Source organism: Salvelinus fontinalis, chromosome 4, assembly GCF_029448725.1.
Source record: "Salvelinus fontinalis isolate EN_2023a chromosome 4, ASM2944872v1, whole genome shotgun sequence".
Classification (NCBI taxonomy): domain Eukaryota; kingdom Metazoa; phylum Chordata; class Actinopteri; order Salmoniformes; family Salmonidae; genus Salvelinus; species Salvelinus fontinalis.
This window is the reverse complement of record NC_074668.1, coordinates 30,907,142-30,927,484: the sequence shown is the minus strand read 5'-3', so window position 1 is coordinate 30,927,484 and position 20,343 is coordinate 30,907,142. Positions and strand designations below refer to the sequence as shown.

General features: G+C 43.7%; 1 protein-coding gene across 6 annotated transcripts in view; it reads left to right on the top strand.

The window, feature by feature from the left end:
• The first annotated feature begins 3,782 nt into the window (after positions 1-3,782).
• The window catches only part of LOC129853505 (GTPase-activating protein and VPS9 domain-containing protein 1-like), a 32,851-nt gene continuing 16,290 nt past the window's right edge, over positions 3,783-20,343 (top strand). For 3 of the 6 annotated variants that reach the window (XM_055919628.1, XM_055919629.1, XM_055919625.1), the window contains exons 1-11: positions 3,783-3,956; positions 10,748-10,959; positions 11,460-11,727; positions 11,941-12,516; positions 12,661-12,744; positions 12,872-13,006; positions 13,618-13,807; positions 14,439-14,513; positions 18,117-18,274; positions 18,463-18,592; positions 18,828-18,953. In XM_055919628.1, the coding sequence (XP_055775603.1) occupies positions 10,778-10,959; positions 11,460-11,727; positions 11,941-12,516; positions 12,661-12,744; positions 12,872-13,006; positions 13,618-13,807; positions 14,439-14,513; positions 18,117-18,274; positions 18,463-18,592; positions 18,828-18,953 (1,924 nt within the window). In that variant the 5' untranslated portion in view covers positions 3,783-3,956; positions 10,748-10,777. The remainder of the gene's footprint in view (positions 3,957-10,747; positions 10,960-11,459; positions 11,728-11,940; positions 12,517-12,660; positions 12,745-12,871; positions 13,007-13,617; positions 13,808-14,438; positions 14,514-18,116; positions 18,275-18,462; positions 18,593-18,827; positions 18,954-20,343) is intronic. The other 3 variants (XM_055919631.1, XM_055919630.1, XM_055919627.1) reach the window with 2 other exon arrangements.

Sequence of the window (20,343 nt, the reverse complement as noted above, 5' to 3'; positions counted from 1 at the left end):
GCTTGGCGGTGACACAGACATTAATTTGGTAGTTTTTTTTACAAGCAGCAGAGGCGATTTTCCAGTGTCTGCCCCAGATAGTTTCCTTAGAGACGATGAATGTAATTACCAAGATGTCTGTCACGCCCTGACCTTAGAGATCCTTTTTATGTCTCTACTTTGGTTTGGTCAGGGTGTGAGTTGGGGTGGGTATTCTATATTCTATTATTTGTATTTCTATGTTTTGGCCTGGTAGGGTTCTCAATCAGGGACAGCTGTCTATCGTTGTCTCTGATTGAGAACCATACTTAGGTATCCCTTTTTTCCACCTATCTTTGTGGGAAGTTTACTTTGTTTATGGCACATAGCCTTTAGCTTCACGTTTGTTTTGTAGTGTTTATTGTTTTGTTCGGAGTCTTTTTCAAATAAAATGAAAATGTACTGCGCCTTGGTCCTCTTCTTTTAACGGCCGTGACAGAACTTCCCACCACCAACGGACCAAGCAGCATGGTAAAAAGGAGGAATAGACATGGGAGGACATCCTGAACGGCAAAGGATCCTGGACATGGGAGGAGATCCTGGCCGGAAGGGATCGCCTTCCATGGGAACAGGTGGAAGCATTGAGGAAGGCGGAGGCAGCGACGAAAGCCGAGCGGCAGCGTTACGAGGGAACACGGCTGGCAAGGAAGCCCGAGAGGCAGCCCCCCAATTTTTTTTTTTTTTGGGGGGGGGGGCACACGGGGGTGTGGCTGAGTCAGGTTGGAGACCTGAGCCAACTCCCCGTGCTTACCGCGGCGAGTGTCGTACTGGTCAGGCACCTTGTTATGCGGTGGAGCGCACAGTGTCTCCAGTGTGCGTGCACAGCCCGGCGCGCTACCTTCCAGCACCCCGACTCGGCCGGGCTAGAGTGGGCATCCAGCCATCTGGCCGCCAGTACGTCTCAGCGTATGTTCTATGTTTTCTATTTCTTTGTGTTTGCCGGGTGTGGTTCTCAATCAGAGACAGCTGTCGATCGTTGTCTCTGATTGAGAATCATATTTAGGTAGCCTGTTTTCCCACTATGGGTTGTGGGTGTTTATTTTCTGTCTAGTGTCTGTTCACCTTACAGAACTGTTTTGTATTTCTTATCGTTGTTATTTTGTGTAGTGTTCAGTTTGAAATTAAAATATGACGAACACTTACAACGCTGCATTTTGGTCCTCCTCTCCTTTCACCAACGAGAATCGTTACAGATACCCTGATGCCTGTTTATTCATAAAAGCAGATGATGTTAAATATCATTAATCACAATGGTTAGCCTATAAAAATGAATAGGAAAACAAAAGCTTTTTGATAGGACTACATTTTCCCAATTGGGAACAAATATAACGCGGTGAAAAGTCAATGTATCCTAGTCAATCTATTGTTTGTCAAAGCCAGTCTAAATAAAGGCCTTAATGTGTATCAAATATGTAGGCAATTGTGGGTTAAATCAATGACAAATATAGCTGAAATGTTCAGGCTTTATCATGATCTGTCATCATAACAGGCTGGGGTGTTTTCGGTTCCGTTTAGACTAAGGTTATGCGTTAGAACGCAACTGCACTGAAATGAATAGCCTGATTTAATGTGATTCTCCTGAGTAATAAAGTGTTTCTGTTAAACTGTTTTGTCTATGAATAGACCGATACTATCTTTTTGGTCTTTTGTGGTAGGTATAGCCTACCACTAATATTCTAAATTACAGAGCATTTAATTCACCATATTTTCCTGTGATGGTGACACTTGCTTTTAATTTTAAAATGAATGTTTTCATAAGCCTATTGGTCCACCAAGAAACCATGTTGATGCTGAGCAAGTCCTTCGATAGGCTAGTAGACTATGCGGGAATAATCGGGGAGGTAATCATTGTTATAGCCTAGATTGCTTTACATAATCTGGACCGCTGTTTTTTCTAAGGCTAAGCAAACAAGGGGTAACATATGCTTTTTACCCATCTCTATAACAAGGGTTAGCCCTATATCCCTCAATTCGAGCCCTGCTTTTAACCATAAGACATCTCCACAGAAATGTATAACCTAAGGATTGCATGGTGACAGTGATTGTGTCTGTTAAACTGGGAACTCTGGAGAAAAAACTATTGAAAATCGTTGAGTTTCAGGTCAGAGAAAGATGCCAGTTTCTGAATCTGATGACATTCAAAACTATTCTTCCCAGTCTGAGCTCTTGCGAGTTTCCAGTTGTCTTGAACACACTGAAGTCGAAAGTCAGAGATTGCCGAATTCCGAGTTCTTTTGAATGCGCCACTAGAGAACTAGGTTACCTCTTATTTCTGAATAGGGCTATCTCAAACAAAGAAGCCCCTGTGGCTGTATTGATGTGAGAAGTAGGCATACAGTAACTACACAGTAATGGTGGCTGGCTGCGATATCAACTAGCCTAATAAATGTTTGTATTGAGGTGATAAGCCTATTTTAGCTAAATCGACAAATGAAATTGAATTGATTACTCTGGCAATTAAATATATATTTTTTACAAAATCATGTACATGTCGACGTTTGTATGGCGTTCATGGTGAGATCTTTAATAATAAACTAAAAAGACACAAACTAACACGTGATGCATCACACATGTGGACGTTTTTAAGGCGTTCAAAATAAACTTACAAGCAAACTGACACATGACATGTCAGTGCCACGTTACACGACGTGAACGCTACGTCTACATGACGTGTATGTGTCAAGTGACGTGAACGCGTCGGCAATTTGACGCCTTAGAAAAATTCATGGCGGTATTTTATGGTGCTAGACAGACGTTGGGTGACTTCGTAAGAGGTATCAGTAGCTTCACGAGGCTTAATTATGGCCCTTATCACGCCCCTTAAGTCTCCTTGTCATGGGCATTTTCTCTATTGGTTTTCTCAACTCTTGCATCCTCTGTCCTCTCTCGCCTCCTTTTTAAAAAAGGTCAAAGGTTATTGACAAGAGGCGGTGAGGAGAGGGAATGTGGACGAAAATGTGCTTGTATGAAATCTACTCCACCCGTGCGTCATCAGGCAAAATATGTTTACAGGGATCTCAAAATAAATGTGTAAAGTGATAAAAACGAACTAAGTTAGTTGTGCAAAACATTTTATAGATACATTGATAATTAGCATATTGTTTTGAAACATGTATGCTTTTCTCCTCCGACAAAACAAAAACTAATTCAATGGGGGTGTGGCTGATTTCAAAACTTTTCTGCAGACTCATGTAGGATCACAGGAGGTTGGTGACACCTTAATCGGGGAGGATGGGCTCGTGGTAATGGCTGGAGCGGAATGGGTGGAATGGTATCAAATACGTCATGTATTTGAAAGGTGGCTATCGAGGAGGGAAGGACACTCTTCATTTTGCCTACTAAAGAATTGTTGTCTCCTTGACAACTTATTGGTTTCCAGGTCATGGAGGAGAGCAGACAAAGGAGAGAGTGAAGGACAGACTTTTCTAAATGAGAAAAGGCCCTGGTTACCTTGTCCCAGAATTACCCAGAATGCACCGCATGGCCCACAAATCACGGGCAAAGTATGTAATGGGCGTTAATAAAGATCAAATAGAGTTGACCTGCTAATTTCTTAAAGTATTTCTAACATTAACAGCCTTGAGTCTCCAAGAGGAAAAAGTCTAAACGGCATCATTGGGAGTCCAAACTCGGACGTCACCCTCATTGAAGTTGAAATGTAAAACAGTTAAGGTAAGGGTTAAGGTTTTAGGGTAGAGACATTCCAAGGACGCAAGAAAGCGCTGACCGCGTCCAAGAGCATTCTACGCCCAGTGCGCATGCGGGTGGAGCGCGTCTTCTCATTATGACAGCTAACGTTAGCAAGCGCTGTAACCCGAAAGAGGGAGTTCAGAAACGCTGTGGAATAGACGTATCGAGCTAACGACTTATTGCTTACTGCAATTATTTCACGGTTATAGGGATTCCGTAAACAACTGTTATACTAATCCACTTGTTTGGTAAGTCATTGAATTAGTGTTATAGTTATGTTTGCATGTTTTCCTCGCAGGCCTCCTCCATGCTAGTTTGCACAGATAGCAGGCTAGCTAGTAACGTTAGTAGCTGTTAGCTACTTCTTGATGTTTGAACACGAACGGTCCTCTGTGATTGTACCGGTTTGCCACCGCAACTGGCCTACCACGGCAACATTGGCCTAGGCATTCCCATAAAATTGTCCCACCGTAACTCGATTTTTGGCTAGTACAGTACTACCAACATTTAAGTTTAGCTAACTTACGTTAGATCGCTAACGTTAGTTACCGTAACTAGATAACGTTGGCTAGCTATCGTTGTTGATAGCTAGCGCGTCAGCCATTCTCTCTTCGATGGCTTGATATTTTGTTAGTTTAGGATATAACGTTAATAATTAGATAGCTATCTACCTATCCAATACTTGCTATCTCACTACTCAGGTTTGCCAGCATCATGATAGCAAACTAGCTGTTTACAACAACTAACGTTAAGTAGATGGTACGGTCGGGTTGTTGTAAACAGCTACTATAGCTTGCTATCATAATGCTTGCAAACCTTAGCAGTGAGATGCTAACAAACAAACCAAAAATTCCGCAAGATGCCGACTGTGCTGCCACAGAGTGAACAAGCTAGGGCCTTAACAAATCATAGGACTGGCTAGTTTATAACTACCTCAATGTCAGTTATCATAGATTTTTACATAAGAAATTCTGAAAGGGTCTGTAGTTACTATTTTCCAAGTTAAGGGTGACAAAGAGGGGCTGTTATATGGTTCTGGGCTGCTGGGCAACTACAGTTTTATCACTCTAAAGACAGCTGCGTGGCTGGCAAACGGTGTTCACCCCTTTCATTACCCCCCCCCCGATCCCCTAGTTAGGTGCACAGTTGAGCCCCACCCACTGCAGGGGCCATGACAGTAGTGCAGAATGATGAATGATAGAAAAAGGCATGTGTGTATCAAGAGGGGCTCAGTCTTTTTTAAAAACAGGATGGTCACTATTTATGTTGATTTAGGGATGCACTTGACATTTTGATTAGGTTCATTGTTTGAGCCAAAACACACACACCTCAATCCCTGCAAATTAGAAGTGTGCTCCTAGCTTATTTAATTTATTCTTGGGTTATAGTGATCTATCAGAAATTGGATATAATTCTGATTCCATTGAATCTCAACTGCCTCTGCCCATGCACTACTAGTTGTGTGTGTTCGGCAAGGTCAGAAGTTAGGAAGTTGAATACTCCAGAGGATGAGGATGTTGTGTTGAAGTGCACTGTCAGGCTTTGTCTTCCTGGCAGGCAGCATTTTGAACTACATTTTGCAAAATAAAATTTGTAGCATGTCAGTAAAGGTGTTGATTTAGGCCTATATCATTTCTCCTTTTCCTATATTTGGACGCTACTCCTTTGCATTTACATTTACATTTAAGTCATTTAGCAGACGCTCTTATCCAGAGCGACTTACAAATTGGATTTTTTATTTTATTTTTTTATCTAACATCTGATATTATCTTTATTTAACTAGGCAAGTCAGTTAAGAACAAATCCTTATTTTTCAATGACGGCCTAGGAACAGTGGGTTAACTGCCTTGTTCAGGGGCAGGACGACAGATTACCTTGTCAGCTCGGGGATTCGAACTTACAACCTTTCGGTTACAAGTCCAACGCTCTAACCACTAGGCTACCTGCCGCCCCCCTTTGCTCCCACCTTTGAACTTGAAGTCTCTAAATATTTCCTGCCAGCACTGCTCTTACCTACAGAATGCCCCCCTTTGGTTATGGTGTTTGTAAGAGGAAGCATTTACTAATTTGTCATCTCTGGGCTCAGATAGCTTAACTTAAGTTTCTAGGCATTTATGACACTACTGCACTGGATTATTCTGAACATGGTTGTGTAAGCAGAAGAGCTAGCCAAGCATCGAAATTACTCTCAAAGTGAAACTACTCACTGAAAACATCAATTGGGCTTGTAATGCCACACAGCATATTCTCCCCCAACATTGCCCCTCTATGGCCAGGGAGACACCAGTGTCAGTGTGATTCCCTCTACCTCTCCATCCCAGAATCAATAATCTGAACATAAACATGCTAAGCCTCCTCAGGGTACAGCAGTTGAGTATATTGTGTGTACGGCACATGTACTGTTAAACAGGGACATGTGCAGGAGGCTTTGCTCAATAATGAAAGTTGTTGTAGGACAGGCCTAGGCCTACTAGATGTGACAGACAACCTCTGTGGGGAATGAGTGAAAGAGTGCTGTATGCCTGAGCTTTTGTGATGTAGCCATTTTTATCAGATCTATGTTTTGACTGAAGTACACTCTCAGCTACCCTGCTCACCCTGGTTTTAATTTCATATTTTTAGTTCCCTAATCATCTACAACAGAGTATCTGACTATCTTATGTTGTCAATTGAATATGGGGAGTGGTGGGCCCAGATTGCTGGAATAGGCTAGGTAGAGTTTTGCTATGTCTCTGGTGTGTGAGCTCATTCTGAGAGGAGGTGATTGTAGGGAGGTGCAGTGTACACCCCAAGGCATTCCACACAGGAGCTGGTAAATGTCTGCAGTCCAATGGAAGAAGGCCTGGCGAGTTTCAAAGGGAGATGCTGCGGCTCAGCAGTGGTGTGGTGGGGACCATAGATTATGGTTTACTGGAGTTGTTAACTTACTCATGCAAACAGTCCTACTTGATCTGATGTGGAGGGGAAGTGAGAAGGAGACTTTGGCTGAGTTTCGAGTGCCTTTAGAAAGCGCAGTGTTCTCTTGGCCTGTGTTGTATGTTCATCTGAGGGGATGTTTGGGTTGTGTTCTAAACACCACGACTCTACATCACTGGTTCAGGTGCTGTTATGGTGTTTTGATCAGATGGATGGGGTGCTTCCTTGTTCTGAGCCTAAGGATCATGTACAGAGTAGAGGTCGACCGATTATGATTTTTCAATGCGGATACCAATTATTGGAGGACCAAAAAAAGCCGATTTTAATTTATTAAAAAAAAAACATTTTTATTTATTTATTTCTAATAATGACAATTACAACAATACTGAATAAATTTATTTTAACTTAATGTAATACATCAATAAAATCAATTTAGCCTCAAATAAATAATGAAACATGTTCAATTTGGTTTAAATAATGCAAAGTGTTGGGGAAGAAAGTAAAAGTGCAATATGTGCCATGTAAGAAAGCTAACGTTTAAGTTCCTTGCTCAGAACATGAGAACATATGAAAGCTGGTAGTTCCTTTTAACATGAGTCTTCAATATTCCCAGGTAAGAAGTTTTAGGTTGTAGTTATTATAGGAATTATAGGACTATTTCTCTATACGATTTGTATTTCATATACCTTTGACTATTGGATGTTCTTATAGGCACTTTAGTATTGCCAGTGTAACAGTATAGCTTCCATCCCTCTCCTCGCTGCTACCTGGGCTCAAACCAGGAACACATCGACAACAACCACCCTCGAAGCAGCATTACCCATGCAGAGCAAGGGGAACAACTACTCCAAGTCTCAGAGCGAGTGACGTTTGAAACGCTATTAGCGCGCACCCCGCTAACTAGCTAGCCATTTCACATCGGTTACACCAGCCTAATCTCTGGAGTTGATAGGCTTGAAGTCATAAACAGCGCAATGCTTGAAGCATTGCGAAGAGCTGCTGGCAAAACGCATGAAAGTGCTCGTAAGCACGAGCCTGCTGGTGCCTACCATCACTCAGTCAGACTGCTCTATCAAATCATAAACTTAATTATAACATAATAACACACAGAAATACGAGCCTTAGGTCATTAATATGGTCAAATCCGGAAACGTTAATCTCAAAAACAAAACGTTTATTCTTTCAGTGAAATACGGAACCGTTACGTATTTTATCAAACGGGTGGCATCCATAAGTCTAAATATTCCTGTTACATTGCACAACCTTCAATGTTATGTCATAATTACGTAAAATTCTGGCAAATTAGTTCGCGACGAGCCAGGCTGCCCAAACTGTTGCATATGCTCTGACTCTGCGACTAATGAACGCAAGAGAAGTGACACAATTTCACCTGGTTAATATTGCCTGCTAACCTGGATTTCTTTTAGCCAAATATGCAGGTTTAAAAATGTATATTAATTTTAAGAAAGGCATTGATGTTTATGGTTAGGTACATGTTGGAGCAACGACAGTCCTTTTTCGCGAATGCGCACTGCATTGATTATATGCAACGCAGGACACGCTAGATAAACTAGTAATATCATCAACCATGTGTAGTTATAACTAGTGATTATGATTGATTGATTGTTTTTTATAAGATAAGTTTAATGCTAGCTAGCAACTTACCTTGGCTTCTTACTTTATTCGCGTAACAGGCGGGCTCCTCGTGAGGCAGGTGGTTAGAGCGTTGGACTAGTTAACCGTAAGGTTGCAAGATTGAATCCCTGAGCTGACAAGGTAAAAATCTGTCGTTCTGCCCCTGAACAAGGCAGTTAACCCACCGTTCCTATGCCGTCATTGAAAATAAGAATGTGTTCTTAACTGACTTGCCTAGTTAAATAAAGGTAAAAAAAAAAAATCGGCTCCCAAAATTACCGATTTCCGATTGTTATGAAAACTTGAAATCGTCCCTAATTAATCGGCCATTTCGATTAATCGGTTGACCTCTAGTACAGAGGGTTGGAGTGGCTTTGGACTGAGAATTCTATTTCTAGCCTACCTGTAGCTACAGTTATTCTGTCTCACACATTCCAACCTGTGTCTTTCCCCACCACCTACAGTGTTTTCCGCTGCTTTCGAGTTCCCCTTTTCCATTACTTAGTCATTGGGTACAGTGCATTCGGGAAGTATTCAGACCCCTTGACTTTTTCCACATTCTGTTACGTTACAGCCTTACTCTAAAATGGATAAAATATATACACAATGGTCACTCTGACAGACCTCCAGAGTTCCTCTTTGGAGATGGGAGAACCTTCCAGAAGGTCAACCATCTCTGCAGCACTCCACTAATCAGGCCTTTGTGGTAGAGTGGCCAGACGGGAGCCACTCAGTAAAAGCTTCATGACTGCCCGAGTTTGCCAAAAGGCACCTAAAGGACTGACCATGAGAAACAAGATTCTCTGGTCTGCTGAAATCAGGATTGAACTCTTTGGTCTAAATACTAAGTGTCAAGTCTGGAGGAAATCTGGCACCATCCCTACAGTGAAGCGTGGTGGTGGCAGCAGCATCATGATGTCGGGTTGATTTTCAGCGGCAGGGACTAGGAGACTAGTCAGGATCGAGGGAAAGATGAACGGAGCAAAGTACAGAGATCTTTGATGAAAACCTACAGGACAAGTCTCTGAATGTCCTTGAGAGGCCCAGCCAGAGCCCGGACTTGAACCCGATCGAACATCCCTGGAAAGACCTGAAAATAGCTGTGTGGCAATGCTCCCCATCCAACCTGACAGAGAAGATCTGCAGAGAAGAATGTGAGAAACTCCCCAAATACAGGTGTGCCCAGCTTGTAGCGTCATTCTCGAGGTTGTAATTGCTGCCAAACGTGCTTCAACAAAGTACTGAGTAAAGGGTCTGAATGCTTATGGAAATGTGATATTACAGATTCTTATTTTGAATACATTTAGATTAAGGCTGTAACGTAACAGTGTGGAAAAAGTCAAGGGTTCTGAATACTTTACAAATGCACTGTAGGTCTACTCAACAAATCTCTAACGCAGAAATGGCTTTACTACCAGTACCAGGCCGCAGTTCCTACAGTACCGCCTGTCTGTCGGCCCTAGGCCTATACCCTTTCTCTTCCCCGCAGGACTATGACAAATGTAGTTATCTCTCATGAGTATACGGCACATGCATCATCTCATGGGCAAGTATACTAGTCATTCAATAATCGATTGATTAACCTTATAAACATTTGACAGAATTTGATTTAGCAGAGATCCCACAGTGTTCATGTTTCCAGAAAACTCCACAGTTGCCTGTCCATCATTGGATTTAGCATACTAAAGAAACACAGACTGCCTTGTGTATTACCCATGATGATAACCTTGCTTATTTGACATGTTTTAAAAAATGCTTCTAAGCCCCTACACAATATTTATGCCTCAAACCACATTAATTGATTCTGTTTAATAGTATCAAGCATTTGCACTTGTATGTTACTAGCTAGCAGGCTGTGTCCTCTGATAGCTGTAGCCTTCTGTCTGAGGCAGGGTTCTCTGGGCCGCTTTCACGGGCCTCCCAGCCTTACAATCTTGTCTGTTTTCCTCGGGAGCAGCCATCCACAAAGAGCCTTTTGTGTCATAGAATGCTCCAGGAAATCATTTAAATTTAATGTGTTCTGTCTGGTTTGTGTATTTGTGTGAAGAAAAAGGGATTTGCATATTATTTTGTGCTGTGAACAATACTACCAGACGCTTGTGTGTGCGAGAGTAGGAGTTTTCAATTCTTTAAAGGCCGTCCCAGTATGGGGCCAGCTGCTGAAGCTGGCTTGAAGCCCTCTTCCCCCCCCCCACCCCTCTTCTCTCTTTGCTGTCATTCTCAGCCAATGGAAGTAGTGTTTCTACCTTCTCTTGACTACTGACAATCCAATTCCTCTGTCCGTGTGTGAGCTAGGATTCTGCCAGCTATGCACCCACAGGAAATGGGTTCTTTCCTGCTCTTCATCTGAATTCCTCTCAGATATAGAAATGGTACATTGTCCACACTTATAAATTACTCAAACTGCCCTGTATGTTGCTCTGTCCTTAATGTCTAGGACTCATTCTCCCAGTGTGACTGATCCCTCTCTTCTTTCACTCTTCTGCAGTCCTTTGCCTCTCTGCGTGAGCTGGTAAAGATGAAGCCAGACATCCACACTCTGGCCCATCACCTGAAGCAGGAGCGGCTGTATGTGGCCTCAGAGAAGCAGCTGATCCAGCGGCTCAATGGGGACGTGCTGAAGACTGCTGAGAGGCTGTACCGTGCTGCCTGGATCACCAAGCAGCAGAGGATCAACCTCGACCGGCTCATCCTCACCAGGTCAGCATGGTGCCCCCACAGCTACTGTTACACCAGTGCACTTCATTGACATGGATCCAAGTGTAGAATAGAAACTGTTCTAAAAGGAACTCTCAATTAATGGGCAATTTAAATTGTCCTGCCCATTGTCCTGCATTTTAAATTGTACAGCAATGTGTGACCACCAAGTGACCTTTTAATGAACTAGTAATTTAGTAGTCCTGAAGTAGGATTCCACAGTGTTAACTGTCTTATCTTCCTGATGTGATCATCTTGTTTATGGTAGATCCTGCCAAATACAAACATGGTGCATGCCAGACCCAGCTGAGTATTATTTAGTTTAGCAGGTCAAAAGGGAAATTGCAAGGAATAAGAGGAGTCCTGTGGTCAGCAAGAATATCATACAATTACATGTCACTCCAACCACTAATCAACAGCCCATTGTGGCCCACTGTTGCCTAATTCCAGCTCCTGGTTTGTAGAGCCTTCTGCTCTTGTAATTAAATCTCTCTTTCCTACAGTGCTGAGGCTTCCCCGGCCGAATGCTGCCAGCATGCCAAAGTGCTGGAGGACACACAGTTCCTGGATGGTTACAAGACTCTGGGCTTCCAGGAGAGCATCTACGGGGAGTTCCTGGGCCGGGTGCGGGAGAATCCCCGGCTGGTGGCCTCCTGCCTGGTGGCTGGGGAGAGGCTGAACCAGGAGCACACACAGGGGGTCATTTACACTGTTTTCACCTCACTCTATGGCAACTGTATCATGCAGGAGGATGAGAGCTACCTCTTGCAGGTGAGCAGCCCAGACCTCTTCTGATTTATACTTAAACTATAAACATACTAGTCACACACAGCCAATAGTCAGTTGCACTCACAAAGTCCACAGCAGCCACATGTTACTAATACTATTACATATCCCCATAGGCAGTGTGATCAGGCAGTTATTTTCTAACCTCTGCACTGCTAAAACTAATGGTAACAGTGCTGCTGTTTCTATGAATTCCAGGTCCTGCGATACTTGGTGGAGTTTGAGCTAAAGGAGAGCGACAACCCTCGGCGGCTGCTGCGGCGAGGCACGTGCGCCTTCAGCATCCTCTTCAAGCTCTTCTCTGAGGGGCTGTACTCCGCCAAGCTCTTCCTCACCGCCACCCTCCACGAGCCCATCATGCAGCTGCTGGTGGAGGACGAGGACCACCTGGAGACGGACCCCTCCAAGGTGACAGAGCGCTTCACGCCGGCGCAGCAGGAGCGCCTGTTTGGGGAGAAGGGCTCGGAGGGCTACAGGCAGAAGGTGGCGGCTGCTGTGGAGGCCAATGAGGCCAAGCTGGTGACCCTGGTCAACAAGTTCATTGGCTACCTGAAGCAGAACACCTACTGTTTCCCCCACAACCTGCGTTGGATTGTGTCTCAGATGTACAAGACGCTGTCGTGTGTGGAGAGGCTAGAGGTGGGCGAGGTGCGGACCATGTGCACGGACCTGCTGCTCACCTGCTTCATCTGCCCAGCCATAGTCAACCCTGAGCAGTATGGCATAATCTCAGATGCCCCTATCAACGAGGTGGCTCGCTTCAACCTCATGCAGGTCAGTGGAGGAGCCAACAGACTCATACATCCACACTACTCTTATATTGACAGCTTAGAGTACAAATCCTGTTTTAACTGTTAGATTATAAGACAAAATATTGTTACCTTTGTATATATTCTAATCATTATCTTTGTCCTTTAGGTAGGGCAGCTTCTTCAACAGTTGGCAATGGCTGACGGTGATGGAGACCCCAGGAGGAAAAACAGTTTGGCCAAGTTCGATAAGGTAATATCTTCAAACACACATCTTAATATGGAACCAGTTTGCCCATGGGGTAGCTTTTATTACATTCTGAATACATGTTTTGCTTCTTGCTGTATTATTGAAGTTGACTGTCTGGTTGTCACCTCAGAGCTGCGTAGCTGCCTTCTTGGATGTGGTAATCGGAGGGAGAGCTGTGGAGACGCCGCCCATGTCCTCCTTGAACCTACTTGAAGGCCTCAGCAGGACTGTGGCGTACATGACACACAGTCAGCTGCTCTGCCTGGTACACTGCTGATCTGACTGTTTCAGTCTGAATGTTATATAGTTAGCCTAGCCTAAGAATTGTATACACCCATGTTTTATACAGGCAACCGTAGAGATTCCTATGTTACAGAACATTTACATGACATGCCCAAACTTGTCAGACCAGAAAGAGACATTTCACACAGGTTGTTGAGAGTGCTGTTATGTTTTAAGGACTGGTCTTACGGTTACAAAATTCTGGTAACTATCCCAGGTTCTCCAGAAATCCTGTTTGTAAAATTCCAGGAATCAGGAGGGAATAAGCAGGAACCCTAACTGGGATGTACCATACTCAAGTATACAAAGTGGTCTCACACATTCTTGGAGTTACAGTACAGTGTGTCCTCCCTTAGCTACCTTTCCTTATAACAGTGTGATAATCAACAATTACTCTAGCTGTATTCTGCACAGTAGCATGTCTCAAGCTCCACTTTTAGTTTCATTGTAAAGCAGAGCCTTGTACTTATCACCTGTGGCATAAGTTCTCCACCAGCTTAGCTATTCATGCATTATTAAAAACATCATAATTAGGTTCCACATAGAGACTAGGATGTGAGAGTATATTAAGTAAATTAATCGTATGGTGTTCAGGTGGACTTTGTACGGAGTGTGATGGCAGGGGACCACCTCCGGGAGGAGGAGCACATACTCCTGGAGACCCTAATGGCCAACGTGCCCCAGTCCCGCACAGTGAAGAGCAACAGTCTGGAGCTCACCCCCTCCAACACCCCCCAGCTTTCCCCAACTACCACCCCCGCCAACAAGAAGAACAGGAACATAGGTACCTACCTACCTCAGCTATTGTTACTGTACATGTGCAGCCACTGGCTCTCTGACAGATAGAATTACATACTGCTTAATGATGTACGGTGTTCATCTCCAGTACTTGTCATTCCCATTATAGGATGTCTTTTCAATAGTGTATTTTGCTGTAACTGATGGCACCAGTTGGAGTTCAGTTTGAATCTACACAGAAACCAGACTTGCTGTATTTATTTACTAACTATAGGTTTTCATTCATGGTAATAAATAACCAGGTTGCTGGAGTTGTAATGGCTGCCTTAGAAATCCCCTGTTATGTAGGAAGCTAATGAGGTTCTGGGACTGTTCTACAGGTAATTAGCAGCTTCTAGATTGGAGCTCAATTCCAGAAATGACAACCAATTAAATGACCAAATATAAATGAACCCTTTTTAATTGGTATGGATGGAGAAATGTATACCTTCCTCCATTAGAAATACATTCATTAAATGTGAGGGCACAACATCCTCTGCCATGAAATAAGCCGCATCAAGCTGCCCTAAAATATGAACCTTTGTCAGATTTTATACTGTTGCTACTAAATATTTGCCCTGTATACTCTTTCACCCTCAACCTTCTTCCTTCCTCCTTTGCTGCCTATGAACGATCAGGACAACAGTTAGCAACGTCCTGGGACTCCACAACCACCACCCTGTCTGCACACATTCCATTAGTTACCCCTTTTGGTGGGTAGCCTGGCAGCCCTGTGAGGCTGACTAGAACTAAAGCGTGTGTTTGTACTACTGCCAGTCAAAAACATACAGTAACAGCCATGCTTATAGCCATGTAGCTGCAGTCCCACTGCTTCACCACCAGATAGAGCTAGATATGCTCTTGTCCATGTTTTGACCATGCCTGCTTCGCCCTGTGCTTTCGTCTTGTTAACGTCGTTTATACCCGGTTGTCTGCTGAATGTTTTCAGACACATGCTTTTGGCTAAAGAGATATCGAAGTTGCTGATGTTGGGATCGTGCATCCCTCTGTTTGAAAGTATTGTACCATAACCATTCTGTTTACATCTGGCTCTTCCTTGGACACTGTTAACAAACATCCAAATGAGCTTCAATGCCATACAATACTCCTTCCGTGGCCTCCAACTGCTCTTAAATGCTAGTAAAACTAAATGCATGCTCTTCAATCAATTGCTGCCCGCCCACCTGGCATCAGTTCTGACTTACAATATGTGGACAACTACAAATACCTACAGCGAGGGGGAAAAAGTATTTGATCCCCTGCTGATTTTGTATGTTTGCCCACTGACAAAGAAATGATCAGTCTATAAGTTTAATGGTAGGTTTATTTGAACAGTGAGAGACAGAATAACAACAAAAAAATCCAGAAAAACGCATATCAAAAATGTTATACATTTATTTGCATTTTAATGAGGGAAATAAGTATTTGACCCCTCTGTAAAACATGACTTAGTACTTGGTGGCAAAACCCTTGTTGGCAATCACAGAGGTCAGACGTTTCTTGTGTGCAAACCTGGTGGCCAACTACATCTCAGGAGGGATTTTGTCCCACTCCTCTTTGCAGATCTTCTCCAAGTCATTAAGGTTTCGAGGCTGACGTTTGGCAACTCAAACCTTCAGCTCCCTCCACAGATTTCCTATGGGATGAAGGTCTGGAGACTGGCTAGGTCACTCCAGGACCTTAATGTGCTTCTTCTTGAGCCACTCCTTTGTTGCCTTGGCTGTGTGTTTTGGGTCATTGTCATGCTGGAATACCCATCCACGACCCATTTTCAATGCCCTGGCTGAGGGAAGGAGGTTCTCACCCAAGATTTGACGGTACATGGCCCCGTCCATCGTCCCTTTGATGCGGTGAAGTTGTCCTGTCCCCTTAGCAGAAAAACACCCCCAAAGCATAATGTTTCCACCTCCATGTTTGACGGTGGGGATGGTGTTCTTGGGGTCATAGGCAGCATTCCCCCTCCAAACACGTTGAGTTGATGCCAAAGAGCTCAATTTTGGTCTCATCTGACCACAACACTTTCACCCAGTTGTCCTCTGAATCATTCAGATGTTCATTGGCAAACTTCAGACGGGCATGTATATGTGCTTTCTTGAGCGGAGGGAACTTGCGGGCGCTGCAGGATTTCAGTCCTTCACGGCGTAGTGTGTTACCAATTGTTTTCTTGGTGACTATGGTCCCAGCTGCCTTGAGATCATTGACAAGATCCTCCCGTGTAGTTCTGGGCTGATTCCTCACCGTTCTCATGATCATTGCAACTCCACGAGGTGAGATCTTGCATGGAGCCCCAGGCCGAGGGAGATTGACAGTTCTTTTGTGTTCCTTCCATTTGCGAATAATCTCACCAACTGTTGTCACCTTCTCACCAAGCTGCTTGGCGATGGTCTTGTAGCCCATTCCAGCCTTGTGTAGGTCTACAATATTGTCCCTGACATCCTTGGAGAGCTCTTTGGACTTGGCCATGGTGGAGAGTTTGGAATCTGATTGATTGCTTCTGTGGACAGGTGTCTAATTATACAGGTAACAAGCTGAGATTAGGAGCACTCCCTTTAAGAGTGTGCTCCTAATCTCAGCTCGTTACCTGTATAAAAGACACCTGGGAGCCAGAAATCTTTCTGATTAAGAGGGGGTCAAATACTTATTTCTCATTAAAATGCAAATCCATTTATAACATTTTTGACATGCGTTTTTCTGGATTTTTTTGTTATTTTGTCTCTCACTTATAGTTATTGTTATAGTTGTCGCTCACCTACCATTACAATTATAGACTGATCATTTCTTTGTCAGTGGGCAAATGTACAAAATCAGCAGGAGATCAAATACTTTTTCCCTCAATGTAGGTGTCTGGTTAGACTAAACTCTCCTTCTAGACTCACATTAAGCATCTCCAATCCAAAATTAAATCTAGAATCAGCTTCCTATTTTGCAAACAAATCCTCCTTCACTCATGCTGCCAAACATACCCTCGTAAAACTGACTAGCCCCCAGCACTCTACTCAGCAAACTAGATGTAGTCTATCACAGTGCCATCGGTTTTGTCACCAAAGCCCCATATACTACCCTCCACTGCGAACTTTATGCTCTTGTTGGCTGTACCTCGCTACATATTCGTCGCCAAACCCACTGGCTCCAGGTCATCTATAAGTCTTTGCTAGGTAAAGCCCCACCTTATTTCAGCTCACTGGTCACCATAGCAACACCCACCCGTAGCACGCGCTCCAGCGGGTATATTTCACTGGTCATCCTCAAAGTCAACATCTACTTCGGCCGCCTTTCCTTCCAGTTCTCTGCTGCCAATGACTTTAACGAATTGCAAAAATCACTTAAGCTGGAGACTTATCTCCCTCTCTAACTGTAAGCATCAGCTGTCAGAGTAGCTCACTGCGCCTGTACACAGCACATCTGTAAATACTGTCTCCAGGTCATCTTTTGTTGCTCTTTTGCACTCCAGTATCTCTGCTTGCACATCATCTGCACATCTATCACTCCAGTGTTAATGCTAAATTGTAATTATTTCCCCACTATGGCCTATTTATTGCCTTACCTCCCTAACCTTACTTAATTTGCACACACTGTACATAGTTTTAAAAAAAATTGTTATTGACTGTTCGTTTGTTTATGACGTGTTGTTTTTGTCCTACTGTTTTGCTTTATCTTGGCCAGGTTGCAGTTGTAAATGAGAACTTGTTCTCAACTGGCCTACCTGGTTAAGTAAAGATTAAATAAAAAAAACCATACAGAGCACAATGTAGGAACAGATTGTCATCAGGTCAGTCATTAGAATGGTATGCATGCCATGTGCAGATTGTGATGAGTGTGGCTGCTTCATTGTATTTGGCATGCACTTGTGATTTGTGAACCTGATTGGATGCAGTCATTGACCTATATTACACTGCACGGGTTATACAGCACAGGTTATCTAAGCAGGGCCTAGCAAAATATTCACTCTCTATTAGGAGAGATTCATTGATTTAATGATTAAATGTGAGATATTCATGAGTCCAATATTTCTGTTCACTGCAATACTTCTTTCACAATGCAAAACTGAAAGGTTGGGAGCAACTAACAGGTAATCTAACTAGCAAAGCAGTCTATGTAGTTGTGTGTAGGTAGGTGAGTCTGTACGTTCGGTTGTTTTATAGATAGTATATTGCCTACTTTTTGCTTTTGTTATAATTGAAACCGATCCCAGTCTTTTGCGCACTCTTGAACTTCTGTTAATGAGTGAATATTACAGAGTAACTCCTTGTCCCCTGCTAACCCTGAATCTCTGTTATTTAGTTAGCCTCATCCCGTCTGTCTTCCTGCTACCCCAGCAGCCTCCCGCAGTCGCAGCCGTACTGAGCTGGCCCAGCAGGAGGAAGCAGAGGCCAGCTCCATGGAATCCCTGCAGGAGGTGATGCCAGAAGAGGTCCTAGTGATCTCACTAGGAAGCAGCCCGCAGACCATCCCCGGCATGATGTCAGAGAATGAGGTAACTAAGGAGCCTGGATCATGAAGATTAGTTCATTATGGAGATGTGCTCTAATACAGTTCCACACTATAGTGGAAATCAAAGATCAGTTACTTTTATATATACTTTTATGTAACAGATGTATTTGTCATTATTAGAAGCCCATATCAAGAGCCAGAATGGCAGTAACCAGTACTGTTCTCTCTCAGGTGTTGACCGTGCAGCAGACTGATGGAGCACAAGGGTACACTCCTGTAGACGACACCAAGCACCATTGCAAACCAGACAAAACCCTGCGTTTCTCCCTCTGCAGTGACAACCTGGAGGGTATCTCAGAGGGTCAGTGTGCTAACAGCCCACATGCCCTGCTAACTCAGTTGTTACTACAGCAACACAACAGAATGTGTTCAATGTTTGACCATGGAATTAGGTTTATAATAGATGTTATTACAGTGCATCTTATGTAAACCACAGTAACTGTTAATGTACCACAAAAAGAGGATTCAGAAGATGACTTTGTAATCTGATGCATTGTAGTTAGAGATGTCACAATGTAATTGTTTTCTTTGCACAGGTCCGTCCAACCGGTCTAACTCTGTGTCGTCTCTGGACCTGGAGGGAGAGTCTGTGTCAGAGCTGGGAGCTGGGCCATCAGGGAGCAATGGGGTGGAGGCTCTACAACTGCTGGAGCATGAACATGGTGTGTTGTGAGAAATCATCAGCTACACTACCGGTCAAAAGTTTTAGAAACCTTACTCATTCCAGTTTGGATATATTTTTTGCTTTGGCTCATGGTAGAGAAATTACCATTCAATTATCTGACAACAGCTCTGGTAGACATTCCTGCAGTCAGCATGCCAATTGCACTCTCCCTCAACTTGAGAGACATCTGAGGCATTGTTGTGACAAAATTGCACATTTTAGTGGCCTTTTATTGCCCCCAGCACAAGGTGCACCTGTAATGATCATGCTGTTTAATCAGTTTCTTGATATGCCACACCAGTCAGGTGAATGGATTATCTTGGTAAAAGAGAAATGCTCACTAACAGGAATGCGAACACATTTGAGAGAAATAAGCTTTTTGTGTGTGTGGAACATTTCTGGAGTCATTTCAGTTCGTGAAACATGGGACCAACACTTCACATGTTGCATTTATATTTTTGTTCAATGTAGTAAGGACCTCTGTGTCTATCTATCTGCAAAAAAAGTAAAGTCCCCTTTTCAGGACCCTCTCTTTCAAAGATAATTTGTAAAAATCAAAATAACTTCACAGATCTTCATTGTAAAGGGTTTAAACACTGTTCCCCATGCTTGGTCAATGAACCATAAATAATTAATAAACATGCACCTGTGGAACGGTCGTTAGACACTAACCGCTTACAGACGGTATCAATTAGGGTCACAGTTATGAAAACTTAGGACACTAAGAGGCCTGTCTACTGACTCTGAAAAACACCAAACGAAAGATGCCCAGGGTCCCTGCTCATCAGCGTGAATGTGCCTTAGGCATGCTGCAAGGAGGCATGAGGACTGCAGATGTGGCCAGGGCAATAAATTGCAATGTCCTTACGCCTAAGAAAGCGCTACAGGGAGACAGTACGGACAGCTGATCGTCCTCGCAGTGGCAGACCACGTGTAACAACACCTGCACAGGATCGGCACATCCGAACATCACACCTGCGGGACAGGTACAGGATGGCAGCAACAACTGCCCGAGTTACACCAGGAACGCACAATCCCTCCATCAGTGCTCAGTCTGTCTGCAATAGGCTGAGAGAGGCTGGACTGGGGGCTTGTAGGCCTGTTGAAAGGCAGGTCCTCACCAGAAACCGGCAACAACGTCGCTGGACCAGACAGGACTAGCAAAAAGTGCTCTTCACTGACGAGTCACGGTTTTGTCTCACCAGGGGTGATGGTTGGATTTGATTTATCGTCGAAGGAATGAGCGTTACACCGAGGCCTGTACTCTGGAGCGGGATCGATTTGGTGTGTCACAGCATCATTGGACTGAGCTTGTTGTCATTGCAGGCAATCTCAATGATGTGTGTTACAGGAAAGACATCCTCCCTCATGTGGTACCCTCATGTGGT